The 21,315-nt window shown below is 38.2% G+C and overlaps 1 protein-coding gene across 1 annotated transcript; it reads left to right on the forward strand.

The window, feature by feature from the left end:
- The first annotated feature begins 3,770 nt into the window (after positions 1–3,770).
- Positions 3,771–8,179, forward strand: LOC143893115 (cytokinin riboside 5'-monophosphate phosphoribohydrolase LOG8-like). The gene is made up of 7 exons (XM_077398082.1): positions 3,771–3,992; positions 5,135–5,232; positions 5,347–5,377; positions 7,010–7,109; positions 7,203–7,273; positions 7,371–7,514; positions 7,947–8,179. Exons 1-7 carry the CDS (start codon positions 3,882–3,884, stop codon positions 8,034–8,036), a joined length of 645 nt encoding a protein of 214 aa, XP_077254197.1. The 5' UTR covers positions 3,771–3,881; the 3' UTR covers positions 8,037–8,179.
- Positions 8,180–21,315: the final 13,136 nt, after the last annotated feature.

Here is a 21,315-nt window from a genome sequence, read left to right on the forward strand (position 1 = left end):
CCTAACAAGGCATGTGTTCCTAGGATGTGCCTGTTTTAAACTTCAAAACTTATAAATAGAGTCCCTTGTTTTGATAATAGCACTCCTCTCTTTATTTTACACTTTTGCTAGGAAATTTAGAGGAAAGCCATTTCGCAGCTCTTTTTGCAGGAGAGACCACCCACCTCAGGTGCATTAAATAAATAAGCCAAAATTTGCTAAAATGTGAGCCTGTGTGCCTTTCCTCCCCTGCTTTTGCCTAGCAAAGCCCTTTTACTTATGTGTTAGAAATGGGAAAAGTTAAAAATCCTTTCTAACTCATAATTAAAAGGTGCAAAATAAAGAGAGAGCACTATTATTAAAGCGCAGAGTTATGAATATAATCTCTTTTTTTATGGGTAAGCCGGGGTTAGGCGGACCCCTACAAGTATATTAAAAAAGAAGATGATACAATGGCCTCCCTTGGTTTTGTTTGAGAAGGATCCCCATTTTTGACGGGCCCGCCGAATCCTGAAAAATGGGTTCTTGCAGAAGCGTGGTAGGGGAGCATGAGGGGTTGTCGCCACCTGATAGAGGCAAAAGCCGGAGCCACTGGAGCTATCTGCGTCGAGTGTGCCGATTGAAAGAGGAGGGGAGACAGCTCAAATGCCAGCGCAGAAATAGAAAGAATCGTGGACCAAGATCACTCCCTAATCGTTAGTACAATGCCTAAGAGAAATGGAAGAAGAACTAGGGACAAGATACCCTTGAAGACAAACTCAACAAGCAAGATGAAAGATGGTTCACATACTCAGGTGGAGCTATGTTTGGTGTGACCCAGGAGGTCTATCATCTTCTGGCTATACCTCCTTATTCTGTGGCTTTTCCTCAACTCATGAATCACTGGATGACTCTCGTCATTAGATATGGGTCCTGGGCTAGACATGATGGCTGCAAGAGAAGTGGATGTTTCACTCTGGTTATAGAGGGAGCTTACATCCCCATGCCCTTCAATTTTCTCAAGCTTGTTTTCATCTTCTTCCATCTCTCCAAGGATCTCATAGGAGTTGTGTGTGCGAGTAGGGGTGGAGGGAATGGAGCGCTGGTGAGGCTTTTCTTTTATATTGGAAGCAGGGGGTTAGTCTGTAGGTACAGAGTCTTCCTTAGAGATTTGAGCATCTTGTGGGGGGGATGCCTCTTTGCTTGCCCAATTTCGAGGATGGCTTCATTTGTTTCCAGGCCTTTTTCTTCTTTTTTTTTGAACAGGCATCCACTCTAATGTGGAGGTTTGCACTATTTCTTTACTATTATTTTTGTCTGGATAGGAGAAATTGGGATGGTTGGACGTTCTTACAGATGGAGCAGCAGGAGGCTTTCAATCATATTCAACTTTTTGAATCACTTGTCCCATTGGAGTGATGATTGTTAACTGATCTGGTAGGGGCCTTGCAGCTTTTACCTCGATACAGATTCGTGTGTAGCTAAGACGAGAGGCTGTTGCTGTTTGGGAATCCATATATAATGGATTTTCAATTTTGCGTGCAATCTTACTCGGGCAATGTTGGGTCCAGAATTTGAGATGAAGGCCAGGGAGACAGACCTAGATGGGGATCGAGGTGAGCATTCGTCTTTCGAGGGATAGCTCCGCGGTCCAAGGACGAAGGAATAGTACAGTTCGGCCACCATAGTTGTGAGAGCTTGACTCAAGGAAATGAGTAGAGTCTTCAGGATTGGAGAACTTATATAGAAAAAACCCATTCTGGAGCTATACAACTGAAACTCGCCTTTCAATTTCCAAATATGGGATAGGTGGCTTTCAAGGGATAGGAAATATGGTTGTTTCCAATAGTGTAAGAGTGAGTTAGCTCATCAGCACTCAGCCTCTGAGAATTCCTCGTCAGAGAAGTCGATGCTTTTCTTCTTCTCTGTCTGATGGCTTGACATAGTTCAGTTTTGAGGTAGGTAGTGGAGGGTTGTTCATAAATAGAGAGCTCCATTGCTGATTTTAGCTTGGAGTTGCTTATGTTCGCTCTGGATGGGTGACATTCGAGAAAGAGACACTCTGGTTTGGGTTTTGTGGCTGTTTAACTTCCCTTTCTTTCATTGAACTTATTAGATTGGCAAGAGCTCCTTCTTTACCGAGACCATCTCTAATTGTCAATCTTGAAACACTGGGGTATACTGCCTCTGAAACATCTTACTACCCTAGTTTTGCTGATTTCTACATTTCCTTACGGTGGACAGTTGATAGCTAGCCTGGAGGGATGGAAATCTGTTGTTTCGCCGAAGTGGGAAAAATTCTTCTCACCAGATTTCAAAGTGGTATTGACTAAAACTTTTCCAACCATGGTTACTACTGCCGTGTTTGAAGCTTGGGGTGCAGAATGTTTGAAGTCGATCTCATCTTCCTCAATATCTTTCTGGAGAATTTTTTTTGACTTGTCCTTGCTTCCTTTCTTTTTTTCCCTGTGTCTTTGAAGACCTTCTTTCTGATTCATTTAGGAGATTCTTTTGAGATGGAGTGACATTGAGCTCATTCTCAATCCCTTTCAGCAATTTCATTTTTTTCATGCAATGACATTTCTGGTGGGGATGACAGCAGTTCTTCTAGTTTTCCTTTATTATCTATCTCCTTCGGCTTCTGCATCCATTCACTTGACAATGGGGAGTTGGCAGATTAGATCTTATGGCTTAATGAGTTGAGCTATAGAAAGTGCTGGGGAGAGGATGACTCTATGGTTCACCGTCATCTTCCTCCATAAGTAATGACCATAAAAAAAAAGAGCTATGGAGCAGACATGAGAGTATCTACCACTGAGATGAGATGATAATATGAGAGATCAGAGACATAAGAATCCTAAAATCATCTTTATGGAATGGAAGCAATGAATATAATCTGCTATCAGTGATTCAGAAATTCATTTATTCCAATGGTGAAGGAGTTCGTCTCTATGCCTATCATTTCATTAGTCGTGGAGTTGGATCAACTTCTTAGTCTCGGGGCTTATCAGATTATCCTTTTCTATATAAGCTTAAGGGTATCAGACAAGAACTTGGCCATGGTAAAAGGGAACTTGACTCCAGTGAGTCAATTTTTCATCAACTTACAAGTCAAAGGAGTTTTGATTGTCCTGGGAGAACAAATCTCACAAGAGCAATTGGACTCGCGCGAGTCAATGATCGACTTAGGTTGTTTTGTAAATAGTGATCTCCACTATGGAAGATTATTAGAACCTATAAAATGATATTGAAACACATTGTAATAGAGTAGGTCTTATCTATTGCACCAATGAAAATGCATGAAGATCCTTTGTAGGCCTCCCATGCAGATTTGAAGCGAAACCACCATCCGTGGAGCAATTTCTGTAGTGTCATCATGTATTGCTACTGATATTGGCACTGCCATGCATTAATAATTGCACAAACTCACCTTGTCTTTTCAGTTTTTTTAATTGGCTTTTGAGAGCTATTTGGAACATGTAATAAATTAATTTTGGCAAACTGTATAAATAGTAAAAGACAAGATGAGTTAGTGCAATCATCAAAACATGGTAGTGCCAATATCAGTAGCCTAATTAAATAATAATTGCTGTTTTAATCTCTTAGTCAAGGCCGACAGAGAGACGTTGGATTAGAAATGGAAATGAGAATGTGGGGTTATCTCCAAGCAAAAAAAAAGGGTAATAATAAGTTCCAGTTGTTGGGTTTTTGATATTGATTGAAAGAAACTGTAAGCTGAAAACTCTCTCATTGTTCAGAATTTCGAGTGGTAAAGAGGGAAAGTCACGGGCTCTACTCCATTTATTGTCAGTTAAAAGTTTTCCCTTTCTTTTCTCTTTTTAAGGTTGTTCTGCTTATCAAGAAACCAAAATAACTGCTACAACTTTCTCTAGATGATTTGAAGCTTTTTAATAGAAAGATTGATGGGAGAAAACGCAAGGAACATGTTTAGAAGAGTCTGTGTTTTCTGTGGGAGTAGCTCTGGAAACAGAACTGTCTTTAGTGATGCTGCCCTTGATTTGGGAAATGAACTGGTCAATGTTCCTTATTCTCTTTCTTACTTTGATTTTTTTTTTTTCATTTTTCTCCTTTTATTTTCATGTGGATGTTCTCTAATTTGATTTTTGGCTTCTGGGTTATGTTTATAATTGCCTATTTTGTGATTCTCTTTTTGTGCTTCTTATGAATTTGGAGGATTGTGGAAGATAAGGTGATAGATTGCAATGTGATTTTGTGTTTTCTTTATGAAAAAATATATAATTTTTTATGAGTTTCTTTTGTTTTTTTCATGTGTTTATTGGCTAATTTGATTTTTGGCTTCTGAGTTATGTATATAATTTACCTATTCTGTAGTTCTTATGAATTTGGAGGATTGTGGAAGATTAGGTGATAGATTGCAATGTGATTTTGTGTTTTCTTTATGAAATTATATATAATTTTTTATGAGTTTCTTTGTTTTTTTCATGTGGTTATTGGCTAATTTGATTTTTGGCTTCTGAGTTATGTATATAATTACCTATTCTGTGGTTCTCTTTTGTGCTTCTTATGATTTTGGATAATTTGAAATAATCTGGTCAATGTTCCTTATTCTCTTTCTTCTTTTGATTGATTTTTTTTTTTTTTTTTCATTTTTCTCCTTTTATTTTCATGTGGGTATTCTCTAATTTGATTTTTGGCTTCTGGGTTATGTATATAGGTCAATGTTCCTTCTTATGTTTCTTCCTTTGGCTGATTATTTTTTCATTTTTCTCTCTCTTTTTTTTCATATGGGTATTCTCTAATTTGATTTTTTGCTTCTGGGTTATGTACATAGGTCAATGTTCCTTCTTCTCTTTCTTCCTGTGATTGATTTTCATATCTTTTCTTTTTCTCTTTTATTTTCATGTGGGTTTTCTCTAATTTGATTTTTGGTTTCTGGGTTATGTATATAATAACCTATTTTGTGGTTCTCTTTTGTGCTGCTTATGATTTTGGAGGATTTGAAAACTGATGTTGGTTAGAGTGGATGATGTTTTATTTATTTCTTTCCCTGGTTTTTTATGGGCTGTTGTTCGGTTTTCAGTTGGGTTGTATAAGATTAAGTGATTGCAAGGTGATTTTGTGTTTTTTATGAAATTATTTATAGTTTTTTTATTTTTTATTTTTTTTATTTTTTGTTTTGGGATGTGAGTTGCAGGTAAAGAGGAGGATAGATCTGGTTTATGGTGGAGGTAGTGTGGGCTTGATGGGTTTGGTCTCTAGGACAGTTTATGATGGAGGTTGCCATGTGCTTGGGTAAAATTCAAGCCCTGAGGTTTTGGTTTTGCTCTGTTTATCTGTTTGCAGAAACATTTTCTATACAAGCTGGGCATTTCTAATGTCTTATTGCTATCTTTATCTTTTATGTAGGGTCATTCCTACAGCCCTCGTGCCTCTTGAGGTAGATATGATTTCATCTTGGTTTGTCTGCCTTTTCCCAAACTCTTTTGATGCCAATTTTGTATATTAACAAAGGAATTGATGGTTGTATTCTGGTCTTCAAAGGTTCTTGATCTCTCAATAGGACTTGTTTTGGGTCTGTCTTGGGTCTCTCAATAAACTATTGAAGAAATTCTGTTTCATATTACAATCTTGGGCAAAACAAGGAAGGTTCTTAATCTCACAATAGAACTTGTTTTGGGTCTCTCAATAAACTGTTGAAGAAATTCAGTTTCATATTACAATCTTGGGCAATAGAAGGGAGGTTCTTAATCTCACAACAGAACTTGTTTGGGTCTGTTTTGGGTCTCTTAGCAAACTATTGAAGAACTTCAATTGCATATTACAATCTTGGGCTATAAAAGGGATTTGTAAATTATTTTTCATATCACATAAAGATTTCTATTGAAAGGGGAGATAACAGTCCATTTCAAAATATTTGCCTCTGCAAAACATGGGTGGGGTAGAGGTAGGGGATCTTTTAAATCGTGCTTCCTTGAAAATCACAGCTTGAACTAGTAGTCAGAATGTTGCATACATCCTATCTTTCTTAGGTCCATTTGATAGTGAATCTTACCAATTGCAACATTTTAAGTAACCTCCTAATGAGCTTGATTTGGTCCTATGAGTTTTGAAGCTTTATTCTCTATTATATACTTGTTCTAATTTGTGTTACTCTGTTCTCATTGATGTCTGATTATATTGGTTATGAAAAAAAAAGGCAGTGATAAATCGACCCCCAAATAGGGCAGTGCTTAGAGAGAGAGATGGATAGAGAGGAGAGAGAGATATGGGGGTCGATTTAAGATATTAGGGGGTCGATTTATCACTGCCAAAAAAAAAAACCCGTACAGAATTCCTGTCAAGGCTTCTGATCCACTCAACAGCAAACCCTGCAAGCAGCCATTGTTATCTAAGAACAAGAACATATTGGAAGCAGTCTATTTGAATTAAAAAGGAAAAGATGGGTTCAAGTCTAATAATTTCTCGTTGCCCTTTTTATGTTGCTAGGGAGGAGTCAAAGGATATCTTCATATGCATGAAAATTTTACGATCATTGCTTTTGAAATTTTGAAAAATTTAACACACAAGTATATGGATACCAAATCATAAATTTATACATATTTAAATGCATAGAATATGGGCCTTTTTGAGCAACCTCTAAAAATGATTTCCATATAAATTTGTATGATCAGGGTTTTGAAGTTAGAAATGGTTTTTGCAAATAATGGGTATAATAGTTTTAGAAATGATATGGTTAATGGCTTCCAGGAGAGGCTTAATTGTCCCATTTTCAAGTAAGATTAAATTAAAATAATCTTATTTGCAAACAAGGACCAATTTTGGTGGCATCCAAAGAGGCACTATGCCTTTCTATGCATGTATATCCTATGATAGAGACAAACACATAATCCGTTTGGGGAATGGAGCTCGACAAGGACGGAACCAGCATCCAATGCCTGTGTTTTACCACCTTCTACTAGCAACTTTAGATTGTGCATGATACACATGTAGTGACATACATTATTTATTTTTGAATGGGAACTTTAATAATTGAATGGGAACTTTAATAATAGTATTAAGTTTTTCACAGATTTCTGGCCAAACTTTTGGTGAAGTACAATTAGTTTCCGACATGCACGAGCGTAAAGCTGAAATGGCCCGGCAATCAGATGCCTTCATTGCTCTGCCAGGTAATTTTCAGTAAGCTTAACACTTAAACAAGATCCTTTCCTCATGTATGTATGGCATTTATGGATATTATATGACAATTTTGAACATTTTAGGAGGGTATGGAACCATGGAAGAGTTGTTGGAGATGATAACGTGGTCACAACTTGGAATTCACAATAAACCGGTAAATTTTGATATTTGTCTCAGGAAAAAAAAAGGCTTCCTAGAAGATTCTAACAGAATATTCCAATGATCTAATGATCTTAGTTCTATCGGTACAGGTTGGTCTGTTAAATATTGATGGGTACTACAATTCCTTACTAGCATTATTTGATACTGGTGTTCAAGAAGGTTTCATCAAGCCAGCTGCTCGCCATATAGTTCTCTCAGCTCCAACTGCGAAAGAACTGATGGAAAAGATGGAGGTAACAACCCATACTTCGTTATGCACATATATGAATTTCCTCTTATGAAACTACCAATTACTCCAATAGCTCTAGCTGTTGGAGATGGCGTTATTTAATCTTTTATACTTTAACACTCCCCCCCACGTGTGGCCTCTCTTTTTATGGTTGGCCTACTTATGGCATATGTGGTCCCTCTCTTGGGTATTGGCCATTACATGTGGATTTTTTAACATCAAGGAGTTTTGAACCCCTGGCAATTGCTCTTATACCATGTGAAACTACCTATTACTCCAAAAGCTTAAGCCGTTGGAGATGGCGTCATTTAGTCTTTAATACTTTAACAATCCAGTATGTCACTTTCCTGACAAAGTATCGGCAGAAAGTAGTGCTAAGTAGTCATTCTCCCTTCTGTTTATGAAAGTGATTCTTGTGCTTACACTGATTTTACAGCAATACATTCCATTACACGAACAAGTTGCTCCGCGCAAAAGCTGGGAGATCGAACAACTGGGTAATTTAAACCCACCAAATCCACCTTGACATCACTGTACTTATTTCATTTCCACATGATTCTTTCTAGTTCAATTTGTATATGAGAATACACGCAAATGGGCACAACTGTCCATTAGATGTTCTTTGTCCTTGCAATTGAATTCTAATAAAACCATCCATGCTTTCCTAAACTGTCATCTGAACTACACATTCACTTTTCAAATTACAATGGACCAATGGAAGGTCAACAGAATGTTCTCTAAGGTATCTTGGGATTTCTCCACTCAATGTATCCTAGGCTTTCTGGTACTTAACTTACTATGCACTCTGTTCGCAGGCTATCTTGTCCTATTTTCTGTTGGGGACGGCTTGTCCCCTCTAATTTGTAATTTGATTGTTTTGGTAAATGGAATGATTACTAATACCTTCCAAAAAAAAAATGCAAAAGGGCGAATATGCCTGTGAACTGATTAGGAATAGGTGTAGACAGAATCACAACTTGGTTAGAGGAATGTTCTACTTTGAGTGATTCCCTCTTTTAGAATGTTTTGTTTTCTACTTTTGGTGGACAGTTCACTTATTCAGAATCCAGATTGTCGATAAGCCCCTTCAAAATAGGCGCCAAACCTGTGTCCATGTAGATGTTGTATCCGAAACAAACCCATGCTGCACCCTGATAAAATAGCTACAGTACCATTCTGGTAATGGGATAGTTTGACCCTATTTGGGTGCAGGTATTTACCTCGTGAATTAATGGTGGAAGTAGTCAACATGAAGGAGATGAGCATTGAATTTACCTGGAACTTCGTAGAATAGTGGTAAGTAATATTTGGTTGTCAGCCTCATAGAATAGTGGTAGGGGTGTCATTACAATATATACATATATATATATATATATGAGGAAACTGTTGGTGAGCTTAAGCTCACCGAACTTATGGTGAGCTAGCTTGCCCAATCACATGGGTCCCACATTTTGGGGAGTGATCCAAACCATTCATTTGAAAGGCCTTATCATAGATAGGGGGTGTATCAAAAATCAGCTCCATAGGATCATCCTAACCCCTCCATTTGTGGAGGACAAAAATGGGGCAGATTTGTGTCTGTCCATTTTTGTCCTCCACAAATGGAGGGGTTAGGATGATCCTATGGAGCTGATTTTTGGTACACCCCCCATCTATGTAAGGGACTTTCAAATGAATGCTTTGGATCATCCTAACAAAGTGGGCCCCCATGTGATTGGGCAAGCTAGCTCACCATAAGTTTGGTTTAAGCTCACCAACAGTTTCCTATATATAGGAAATAGTTTGTGTGCAGCTGCATAAATAAGCTATCTGTGCATGGCTGCACAATATATATATATATATATATATATAGGAAATGGTTTATGTGCAGCTGCACAAATAAGCTATCTGTGCATGGTGCATAGGGTGTGTGCAAAATCAGCCCTTTAGGATCATCCTAATCCTGGCATTTGTGGAGGGAAAAAATTGGCAGAAACAGTGTCTGTCCATTTTCCCCTCCAACTTTGATTGGGTTAGGATGATCCTATAGGGCTGATTTTTTGTACACACCCTATCCATGGAAGGGCCTTCCAAATGAATGCTTTGGATCCCCCAAAAAATGTGGCCCCCACTATGGTTTGTGCAGCCATGCACAGTAGTTTATATGTGGAGCTGCACACAAACCATTTCTTCCTATATTGGTTTCCTCTCTCTCTCTCTCTCTCTCTCTCTCTCTATATATATATATATATATATATATATATATATATATATTTGATTGGGTTAGGATGATCCTATAGGGCTGATTTTTGGCACACACCCTATCCATGGAAGGGCCTTCCAAATGAATGCTTTGGATCCCTCAAAAAATGTGGCCCCCACTATGGTTTGTGCAGCCATGCACAGTAGCTTATCTGTGCACCTGCACACAAACCATTGCCTCCTATATTGGTTTCCTCTCTCTCTCTCTCTCTCTCTCTCTCTCTCTATATATATATATATATATATATATATATATATATATATATATATATATATATATATATACAGAAAAGTGTTGCTACTCGGTCTTGTAGCTAAGCTTATCTACTCGGTCGACTAAAAATAGTGGGGGCCCACATTATTTGGGTGATCCAAACCATTCATTTGAAAGTCCCTATAGGATAGTTTGGATCACCCAAACAATGTGGGCCCCATTCATTTGAAAGTCTCTATAGGATAGTTTGGATCACCCAAACAATGTGGGCCCCCACTGTTTTTAGCCGATCGAGTAGATAAGCTTATCTACCCGACCGAGTACGCTCACTTTTCCCATATATATATATATATATATATATATGAGAAAACGGTTCCTACACATATGTGTAGAGAGTTCTCTACACACTAGCTTAAAATACAGTGGGGGCCCACATTGTTTGGGTGATCCATGCCATCCATTTAAAGGCCCTCCCATAGATAGGGTGTCTACAAAAAATCAGATCCATAGGATCATCCCAACCCTACGATTTGTGGAGGTAAAATGGATGTCTTTAAACCTTCACAAATTAGTCCAACTTTTGCCTCCACAGTTCGAATGGTTAGAATGATCATCTGGATCTAATTTTTTGTGGACACCCTATCTATGTGAGGGCCTTAAAAATGAATGGTTTGGATTGCCCAAATAATGTGGCCCCCACTGTATTTTAAGCTAGTGTGTAGATAACTTATCTACACGTGTGTAGGAACCGTTCTCTCTCTCTCTCTCTCTCTATATATATATATATATATATATATATATATATAGAGAGAGAGAGAGAGAGAGAGAGAGAGTAGATAAGTTTATCTACTCGGTTGGCTAAAAACAGTGGGGGCCCACATTTTTTGGGTGATCCAAACCATTCATTTGAAAGGTCCTTACCTAGATAGGGTATCCACAAAAAATATGCCCCATAGGATCATCCTAACCCATCCAACAATAGAGGGGGAAATGGGCAGCTGTGTCTGTCCATTTTTCCCTCCACATTTGGATGGGTTAGGATGATCCTGTGGATCTGATTTTTTGTGGACACCCTATGTAGGTAAGGGCCTTTCAAATGAATGGTTTGGATCACCCAAAAAATGTAAGCCCCCACTGTTTTTAGCTCGACTGAGTAGATAAGCTTATCTACTCGACCGAGTACGCTCACTTTTCCGTATATATATATATATATATATATATATATATATATATATATATATATGAGAGAACGGTTCCTACACATATGTGTAGATAACTTATCTACACACTAGCTTAAAATACAGTGGAGGCCACATTATTTGGGTGATCCAAACCATTCATTTTTAAGGCCCTCACATAGATAGGGTGTCCACAAAAAATCAGATCTATAGGATCATCCTAACCATTCGCACTGTGGAGGCAAAAAATGGACTAATTTGTAAAGGTTTAAAGACATCCATTTTACCTCCACAAATCGTAGGGTTGGGATGATCCTATGGATCTGATTTTTTGTAGACACCCTATCTAGGTGAGGGCCTTTAAAATGGATGGCTTGGATCACCCAAACAATGTGGGCCCCCACTGTATTTTAAGCTAGTGTGTAGAGAACTCTCTACACATATGTGTAGGAACCGTTTTCTATATATATATATATATATATATATATATATATATATATATATATATATATATATATATATATATGAGAATAAAGTTCCTAATGTGTCACCTCATATAGCTTATATGAGGTGGCGCTTAAAAACATAAGGGGCCCACTTTGTTTGGATGATCCAAAGCATTCATTTGATAGGCCCTCACATAGATAGGGTGTGCCCAAAAAATCAACTTTATAGGATCGTCCTAACCCTTCCATTTGTGGAGGTTGAAATGGATGGGTATAAACCTCCATAAATATGCCCATTTTTTACCTCCATAAATGGAAGGGTTAGGATGATCCTATGGACCTGATTTTTTGTAGGCACCATATTCATCTAAGGGCCTTTCAAATGAGTGGTTTGGATTACCCCAAACAAAGTGGGCCCCTTATGTTTTTAAGCGCCATCTCATATAAGCTATATGAGGTGACACCTTAGGAACTGAGAATAGAGTTCCTAAGGTGTCACCTCATATAGCTTATATGAGGTGGCGCTTAAAAACATAAGGAGCCCACTTTGTTTGGATGATCCACAACATTCATTTGATAGGCCCTCACATAGATAGGGTGTGCCCAAAAAGTCAACTTCATAGGATCATCCTAACCCTTCCATTTCTGGAGGTTGAAATGGATGGGGTGTAAACCTCCATAAATCTGCCTATTTTTCAAATGAGTGGTTTCGATCACCCAAAAAATGTGGGCCCCTTATGTTTTGTGAGCGCCACCTCATATAAGCTATATGAGGTGACACCTTAGGAACTCTATTCTCATATATATATATATATATATATATATATATATATATATATATAGAGGAAAGTGTTTCTAGTCCGGCCGACTAGAGATCATTCTCTAGTCCGCCACCCAAAAACACATGGATCCCACATATTTTGTGGTGATCTAAAGCATTCATTTGATAGGCCTCATCATAGATAGGATGTCCACAAAAATTCAGCTTCATAGGATCTTCTTAACCCTTTGATTTGTGGAGTTAAAAAATTGACAGATTTGTGGCGGTTTATAGCCGTCCATTTTAAGCTCCACAAATCATAGGGTTTGGATGATCCTATGAAGCTAATTTCTTGTGGACACCGTCTCTATGTCAGGGCCCATCAAATGAATGCTTTGCATCACCAAAATATTTGGGACCCATGTGTTTTTGGGTGGCGGACTAGAGAATGATCTCTAGTCGGCCGGACTAGAAACACTTTCCTCATATATATATATATATATATATATATATATATATATATATATATGGGAAAGGTGTGCGTACTCGGTCGAGTAGATAAGCTTATATACTCGGTCGGGTTAAAAACAGTGGGGGCTCACATTTTTGGGGTGATCCAAACCATTCATTTGAAAGTCCCTTACCTAGATAGGGTGTCCACAAAAAATCAGCCCCATAGGATCATCCTAACCCATCCAACAGCGGAGGGAAAAATGGGCAGATTTGTGGACAAGTTGTGTTTGTCCATTTTTCCCTCCACTGTTGCATGGGTTAGGATGATCCTATGAGGCTGATTTTTTGTGGACACCCTATCTAGGTAAGGGCCTTTCAAATGAATGGTTTGGATCACCCCAAAAATGTGGGCCCCCACTGTTTTTAACCCGACCGAGTAGATAAGCTTATCTACTCGACCGAGTACGCACACCTTTCCCTATATATATATATATATAAAGAGAGAGAGAGAGAGAGAGAGAGAGAGAGAGAGAGAGAGAGAGAGAGAGGCATCATTACCAAGAAACCCAAACAAAATTCCTTCTTTTTTGTGGTTTTGACTTGGATTTCATAGGGAGGAGACAAGGCGGGGGTGACACATCAGCAGACATGCAATAATTATAATCAGGATACATCTCTGGTAGTCTCCAGGGAATTCAACGCTATATTGGCAACCAAACAAGGAGTTTTGCTGATGTGGCACCCAGATGGCAAGCAAAATCCCTAAGTCATCATGGCTCTTATGCAACCAAACACACCTCAATACAAATTTTCATGGCTCGTTAACTGATCTGTCACTTACGGTTAATTTAGGAGTCAATCTAATTTTGATAGTTTATGTTGAGTTGGCCTTATGCGCATATGTCAAACTCCACTCATGGAAAATTCAGAGCTGTATCCTTGGAGGAACAGTTCATAAGCCCATGAGTTTATTAGAGTAGTTTCCAGTGTCTTCAGCTTATCTGGAGTTGTCTATAGAGTAGTGAGCAAAAACAAAAGTGGGTCTATGAGATGACCATAACAGAAAAGAAAAGATGGTTTAAGTATGCTTTCTGTTCATGGGACCCTTTATTCTATTAAGACATGAAATGAGTTATTCCAGAAATGAAAAGGCAGTTTACTGTTTTTGAGTCATACAGAGCCCACTCTCCTTTTCTACTCTTTGGCAAGCAGAGATTAGAGTCTTTGATGGTGATAGTTAGACATTAATTAGAGTGCCTCCTAACCCTTCAATATTTTCCAATTTCCATTGATGGGTTTACTGTTTACAGTTCATTTTGCGGGACCTATCTTGCCTGCATAGTATGTTGTTGACTTCAAATGAAACAATATCATTATCCCATTTACCACACACACATACCACATGTAGAGGGGCCACGAGAAAAAACAAAAAAGAATTGGTATCCTGTCTTTGTTTTTCCAATAACGTCAGTTCTCCTTTTATAATCAGCCAACCAAAAAAAGTGACTGATAAAATGAGGAGTTTCATTTCCAAAACAAGGGGTGCAGATATCATTTCCAATAAAAGAATGCTTTACGGGCATGTTTGACAGCCATGAAAAAAATATTACAAGGAATATTCTTGGACCCAAAAGAAGTGCTGACAATGAGGTGGAGGAAAGGGACTTGAAAGGGCAGCAGTGCAGAGAGCATGGAGAATCCCTAAAAACAGTGGAAATAGTACCCTACTTCAAATTGGGAATATTTTTCCTGTGTTTTTTCAGCAGCTTTTCATGCTCCCCTGAGGCCCTCCCTCTAAAGTCTCTCCCTCTCAAGCCCATCTCTCACAACTGGCCCCACTCCATGGGTGGGAAACATGCCCTATGGGACTAGGGCTAGCATTCCTCAAAGATTACGCCAAAGGGGAAGGTGGTGCCATAATTTCATATGAGAACACCATGGTTTCAAGGTCCTGCACTTTGAAAGTTGCTATCTAGAACAGTAGGCCATTTAAAATAAGTAATATTTGCAATAGAAAGAGATTTTATCTGTCTTTATAGATTACGGATTTGGTAGGGACCATCGCAGAAGGGATTTCGCGGGCTGTTGTTGCATGAGAGAGCAGCCACATAGGCTCGGATTTTGTCTTATTCATTTAATTCATCCGGAAAAATCCAGCCTAATGCAAAATCCAGCCTGCGAAATGCCTTCTGCGATGGTCCCTAGTAAATCCATACAGATTATTAGTTACTAGTTTCCAATATTTCATAGTTAAAAAATGTGTCCTTGACCCAGGAAAAAAAAAATCTCGTTCAAATATCTAGTGAAAAAATGTATAACCTTTTTGGATTCTACCAAAACCCGTTATTTGCAAGTAAGATTATTTTAAGTTAATCTCATTAAGGATTATATCATGGGATTTGCTAGCCACCTTCGCATAAAGTCATTTCACGCCCGTCCTTTGCATCTGATGACAGCCACATCAATGAATAAGACAAAATCTGCCAAAAAGTCAACATATGTGGCTGTCATCAGATGCAAAGGACGGGCGCAAAATGGGTTTCCATGAAGGTGGCTAGCAAATCCCTTATATCATTTATGAAATGAGATTTGCTAGCGTCAAGCCGCGAAAAGGCTTATGCGATGGACGCTGGCAATTCCCCGCTTCGTTTGGTTGCTAGTAAAAAAGAAAAATCCATTAGATTTTTGTGGAAAAAGGGAGGAGACATCAGCATTACCTTGGAAGACTCCTATGTAATTTTCTAGGGAATGGTGCTCTCTCTCTCTCTCTTTCTCTTTCTTTCTCTCTCTCTCCACTCATAATGACACCCTTGTCTAATAAATGCCTGTCCCCTCCCTTTTTCCACAAAAATTCAATGAATTTTTTTTACTGCAACCAAATGAAGCATAAAATTATTATAATCATTATTTGAAAATCAACATATTTTACTTTAAAACCCTGAGCATAAATTTAAATATATTTTAAAGATACCTCCTCATACTTTCATGCCAAAAATATGTATGTATTTATGACTAAATTTTTACGCGGCAAACGTAGAAGCCATATAGCCTAACAATATAACATATTTAATAGGTATAAAGGAATTTACTATTAAAATAAATAAATTTTTAAAATGAGTTTTTTTTCGAAAGGTGTATTGTAAATAGCTTGTAGGAATACTAAAAGTTTAGTCCACATGAAAAGGTTGAAAGGATTGATAGGGATTTATAATGAATCTTACACTCGAAGACATTTGTTTTTAAACACAGTCTTTTTCTCAAGTGGGCTGTCTACAACATACTTTAAGTTAATTGGAATCCTGATCGGATTGTTATGGAATATGGGTCGAGCAAATTAAGGCCTTTCCTGGAATGCAAACGACAATCCAGAATTATCCTTGTCCTGATTTTGTGGGGATGATGAGGAATTTTTGGGTCCTCAGTCCCACAATTTCTAGTTGATCAGATGTGTTAGGTATTTTTGATACTCGATTGGGTTGCTCTAATGATTTCTTGTGTAATTGAGATCCATCTTGGAACATGGATGATGAACAAGACTCATCCGTACGGTTGATTTTGCAAAGATGATAAGGTATTTTCGTTTTTTTTTTATCCGCATGATTCAATCCATCTATTCTAATAATCAATTGGACGAATCTAGATCCATCTTTTTAATCCTATCTAAATGGGTCCATCAATACCAATCATAATCGCGAGATTTTGATTGAATTGCACCACCGAACCTTCAGACTGTGTGTCCTCTTTTTTTCCTTTCTATTGATATGATCTAATGTTAAATGCAAAGAATCATTTTTCATGTGCTCAAATACATCAGACTAAATCACCCAATAATTATAAAGACTTTTGCTAGGGTCCGTAGCAAAAGGCATTTCACAGCTGGTCAGTTGAGCGTCTGACTACCCACCTCGTGAACGAAGAAACTGACGTGCAACAGACCAGCCACGAAATGCCTATTGCGATGGACCCTAGCAATTCCCTCAAACTTAATGAACATGCTTATTGGACTCACAAACTATCTAAACTTCCAAGGACGCATAAAAAATCGTCCGGGGCAAAATGAGGGGTGTCTACACATGTGTACAAGTTGCTTCTGAAGGTAACTAGGGTTCCATTCTCCAACCCTTCAAATGGCAGAACTTGCTTGGAGAGACTCGGATTCGGTTCGAGAATTGAAAGCGAAAAGTTTCTCAAACTATTGGATTTGTACAAACGATAAAGGACAATAACTATGAATTACGTTGAAGGACAATAACTATGAATTTATTATGTTTCTTTTTTATGTAGTCGGAAGCCTGCATATTTATCATGTCCATCTGCTATTACGAACCTATCAAACACTAAGTCACTCTTTCCCCACGTAGACAGTCCCCCTTCCACCCCCTATTCTTTAGGTATTCAAACATTCCTGATTAGTATCCCATAATTTTTGGATAATCGCTGATAGTCCTGGATTTTCATAGATTTCGTCTGTTCTTTCTTGTTTTTCCCTTTTTCTGTCTAGAGAATCAACTAAAAAATTTCTAAGTTTTGTCATAGTCAAAGCAACCGATTCTATATCTCACTATCTGCAGTGTACTGATTTTGTATCGGATGTGTCTTCTCTTTAGAGATACACTGTTCGTTTTAGATTGTGTGCACAGATTGTGAGCCTTTAACCTATTATTGGACTCAAATATATGTTAATTCTGAGTCCTGGGCCTTAAAATTGGTTGTCACAATCTAAAACAAACATGGCCTTAGGATGTGAGTATGAGTCGATATCATTGCTCAACTCATATGTTTGTTCCTTATTCAACTTTCATTCCCTTGCGGTTTCTTTTTATATCTAGAATAACTTTATTTTTTTGAAAGCAACTGTAGAAAATAACCTTATCACCATCTTCTCATCATTATCTTAATTTTCATAGCATTGCTCAACCCATCTTTTTCTTTTTCTTTTTTTATGACTTAGGATGTCCCCACTCCCTTCGGGAGTAGGACTAGTCCCTACGGATACACGCAACGACCCACTCACCACGTGTATCAGGTAAGTCGGGGGCGGGATTCGAACACTCGTCAACAGGGAGCAAACCCGTGACTTTATGCCGAAGAACCAACGCCTCGGTGGGTTGCTCAACCCATCTTTTATGTATTAATTTCATTTGTTTTCTACTTCAATTACATTGCATGGATTACATCATCAATACATCATATTTTATTCATCTGGAATTAACGATATTCTTTTTCTTATTATGATTGCTCCACTCATTTGTTTTTTTCTCTATTCAACTTACATTTTCTTTTCAATCTTAATTAATTTCCTAATTAATTGTTCATCGCACAGTTGGTCCCACTAGTAAAAAATTATGATGATCCCATTTCCTCCAAGTGAGAGATTTGGCACAACTCAATATTATATAGACTAAGTGATGATTCCATTTCCTCCAAGTGGGAGATGTGGCACAACTCAATATTATTATATAAACTAAGTTCAACGAATTAAAATGGATGCATGGCCGGAGCTCGCCTGCTAAATTTAAAATAATCGGTTGAATGATACATTTTTTTAACATTTATCTAGGGAAATGATATCAACACTCCAACGTTTTAATAAGATGCGCGAAAGCAACTTGTCCTTTAGTACTTAAAGGGCTGTTAGAAGGATATTAAACTTCTTAAAATGCTCTTACAAGTCCTTTAAATGCTAAACGACAAGATGCTTCATCCATCTTATTAAAACATTGTAGTGCTGGTATCATTTCCCTATATTTAATACTCTTTGACTTGTGGCCATTATAAATACACAATGATGCGTACAGCCAATGGGGTGCCCTGTGCATTCAACCACTCTTAAAGATTATTAAAAATGAGGTGACATGAAAAAACCTTAATTAGGGCTTTATTGAAGATTTGCATGGTTTTTATATGGCTCACCCATTGCGGGGTGGGTTTAACAGATGAATGGTTCCGATCAAGCATCAAGGGGCCGGGTAAAAAATCAAAAAGATAGAGAGATAATGGATGGTCCGCCTCTCCATTAACCGACCTCCAAATATGATTAAACTTGTCCTCTACACAGTTCAACATCTCATCTATCAATTCTGAGAATTTCCAAAAGTGGGGATGCCTCACATCCAATCATCTGACAATCTTGAGGGTGTCTTGTTAGTGTTCGATACAATATGAACACCGGCAACGGATCTTACCGATTCAACATTGAGAAAATCACAGATAACAATATGAAATAAATTGAAATGAGAAAAAGACATACCGGAAGCCATGAATCTTGTTTTTCTTTCTCTTAAGGTTTCTCTTTGCTACACAATAGTCGGTGATGGGAACCGGCTTCCTTTCTCTTCAAGGGTGGATTCTCAAAGTTTGGAAACAAATTCGTTGTATGCAAATAGGACCCAAGAGTTCTTTTTATAAGCGTTTGTGGGAAGAGATGCGACTCCTCATCGCGTCAATCCCTTTGCCCAAACGTCTCTTTTAAACGTTTATACATTTTCACATAAAGTCTTTTCATTAATAACTTTTCACAAAAGTAATTAACTAACCAAATGATCTCGACCATCGATCTTGCAAAAGCCACATCCACCGTTAGGATTATTTCCTAACATTCTCCCACTTGGCTAGCAAGATCTTTGAGCCAAACATAAGGATCATAACTTTAAGTTAGTTAGATAATAAACACAACATTCCGTTCAGTAAAAACTACCAACAATAAACCATGTAACCATTGGGTCACCAACTCTACCCAATAGCTTACCCCATGATTATATTATTAGTAATTCTTACTAACATGAATGTAAAAGCATACATGCATAAGATGTAAACATGGTCCAAAACAGTCATACAGACACATTCTACCTCTTACTAACAATCCATTTACATAATGTGCACAAAATGGAGCGGTAGAAAATAATCATAATATATATCAGAATCATAAAATATAATGTGATCACAACAGTGTATCTCAATACCAAATGGAGACTCCCACTATCATAGGCTATCAAAAGTGTCAACCAATCCCATGCGCGCTACATGCTCTCTGAAGAGCTTTGGTGACAAGCCTTTAGTCAAGGGATCCGCCAACCTTATGTATTCCACAGATACATGCTGATTCTGAACTCTTTCCCTCAGAACAAGATACTTTAGATCTATATGCTTCGAGCCGTCTCCAGACTTGTTGTTCTTGGAAAAGAAAACCGCAGCGGAATTATCACAGAGAAGTTTCAGCGGCCTCTCAATAGAATCAATCAAATGAACCCCTGAAATAAAATTCCTCAGCCATAAGGCGTGAGCCAAAGCCTCCAAACATGAAATAAACTCTGCCTCCATAGTGGATGAAGCCGTCATTCTCTGCTTGACGCTTCTCCAAGAAATAGGTCCTCCTGAAAGCATAAAAATGTAACCAGAAGTGGACCGATGGGTGTCCCGACAACCAGCAAAGTCGGAATCAGAATAGCCAATCACCTCAAGGTTATCTGATCTCCTAAATGTGAGCATGTAATATGAAGTCCCTCGCAGGTAACGCATAACCTTTTTGGCTGCCTTCCAGTGATCCAAACCTGGGTCACTCTGGTACCTCCCAAGCATGCCAACTACAAATGCAATATCTGGACGCGTACAAACTTGAGCATACATGAGACTACCAACAGCGGAAGCATAAGGAATCTGTCTCATCTCATCCCGTTTCAGTACGTTCCTGTGACATTGTAACTGACTGAATATATCGCCCTTAACTGTAGGGGCAGGACTAGGGGAGCATTTATCCATGCTGAATCTCTTAAAATTTCTCTATATAGGTCTTCTGAGATAATCTCAGCAATCCTCGAGTCCTATCTCGATGAATCTCAATTCCTATGACATAGGAAGCTTCACCAAGATCTTTCATATCAAAATTCCTTGAGAGAAATTGTTTTGTTTCTTTCAGCATGCCTAGGTTACTACTGACAAGTAGTATATCATCAACATATAACACTAGGATGATGAATCGACTCCCACTAACCTTAAGATATATGCATTGATCTACAGCGTTTTCCTAGAATCCAAAACCAGACACTATCTCATGAAATTTCAGATACCACTGCCTAGAAGCCTGCTTAAGTCCGTAAATAGACTTTTTAAGCCTACAGACTAGGTGCTCTTCGCTCTCAGCCTTAAAACCTTCATGCTAAATCATATAGACATCATCATGAAGATCACCATTTAAAAATGCATTCTTCACATCCTTCTGGTGTAACTCTAAGTCATAATGAGTCACCAAAGCCATAACTATCCTCAAAGAGTCTTTCCTTGATACTGGAGAGAAAGTCTCTTTGTAGTCTATTCCCTCTTTCTGAGTGAACTCCTTAGCGACTAGTCTGGCCTTATATCTTTCAATCCCGCCCTTAGAGTCTCTTTTGGTCTTGAAGACCCATTTATAGCCTACAGGCTTGACCCCTTTAGGTAACTCGGTGAGTTCCCAGACACGGTTCTTTTCCATCGAGAGCAACTCATCCTTAATGTCTTCAAGCCACTGAGCTGATCGG

This window comes from Tasmannia lanceolata, unplaced genomic scaffold, assembly GCF_043159265.1.
Source record: "Tasmannia lanceolata isolate RefF3 unplaced genomic scaffold, GAP_Taslan_0.1 ptg000015l, whole genome shotgun sequence".
NCBI lineage: Eukaryota > Viridiplantae > Streptophyta > Magnoliopsida > Canellales > Winteraceae > Tasmannia > Tasmannia lanceolata.

Coding starts and splice junctions, on each gene's coding strand:
- LOC143893115 (XM_077398082.1), top strand. CDS start 3,882: ATGGGAGAAAACGCAAGGAACATGTTTAGAAGAGTCTGTGTTTTCTGT. Junction 7,110..7,202: donor TGCCTTCATTGCTCTGCCAG/GTAATTTTCAGT, acceptor TGAACATTTTAG/GAGGGTATGGAACCATGGAA. Junction 7,274..7,370: donor TTGGAATTCACAATAAACCG/GTAAATTTTGAT, acceptor CTATCGGTACAG/GTTGGTCTGTTAAATATTGA.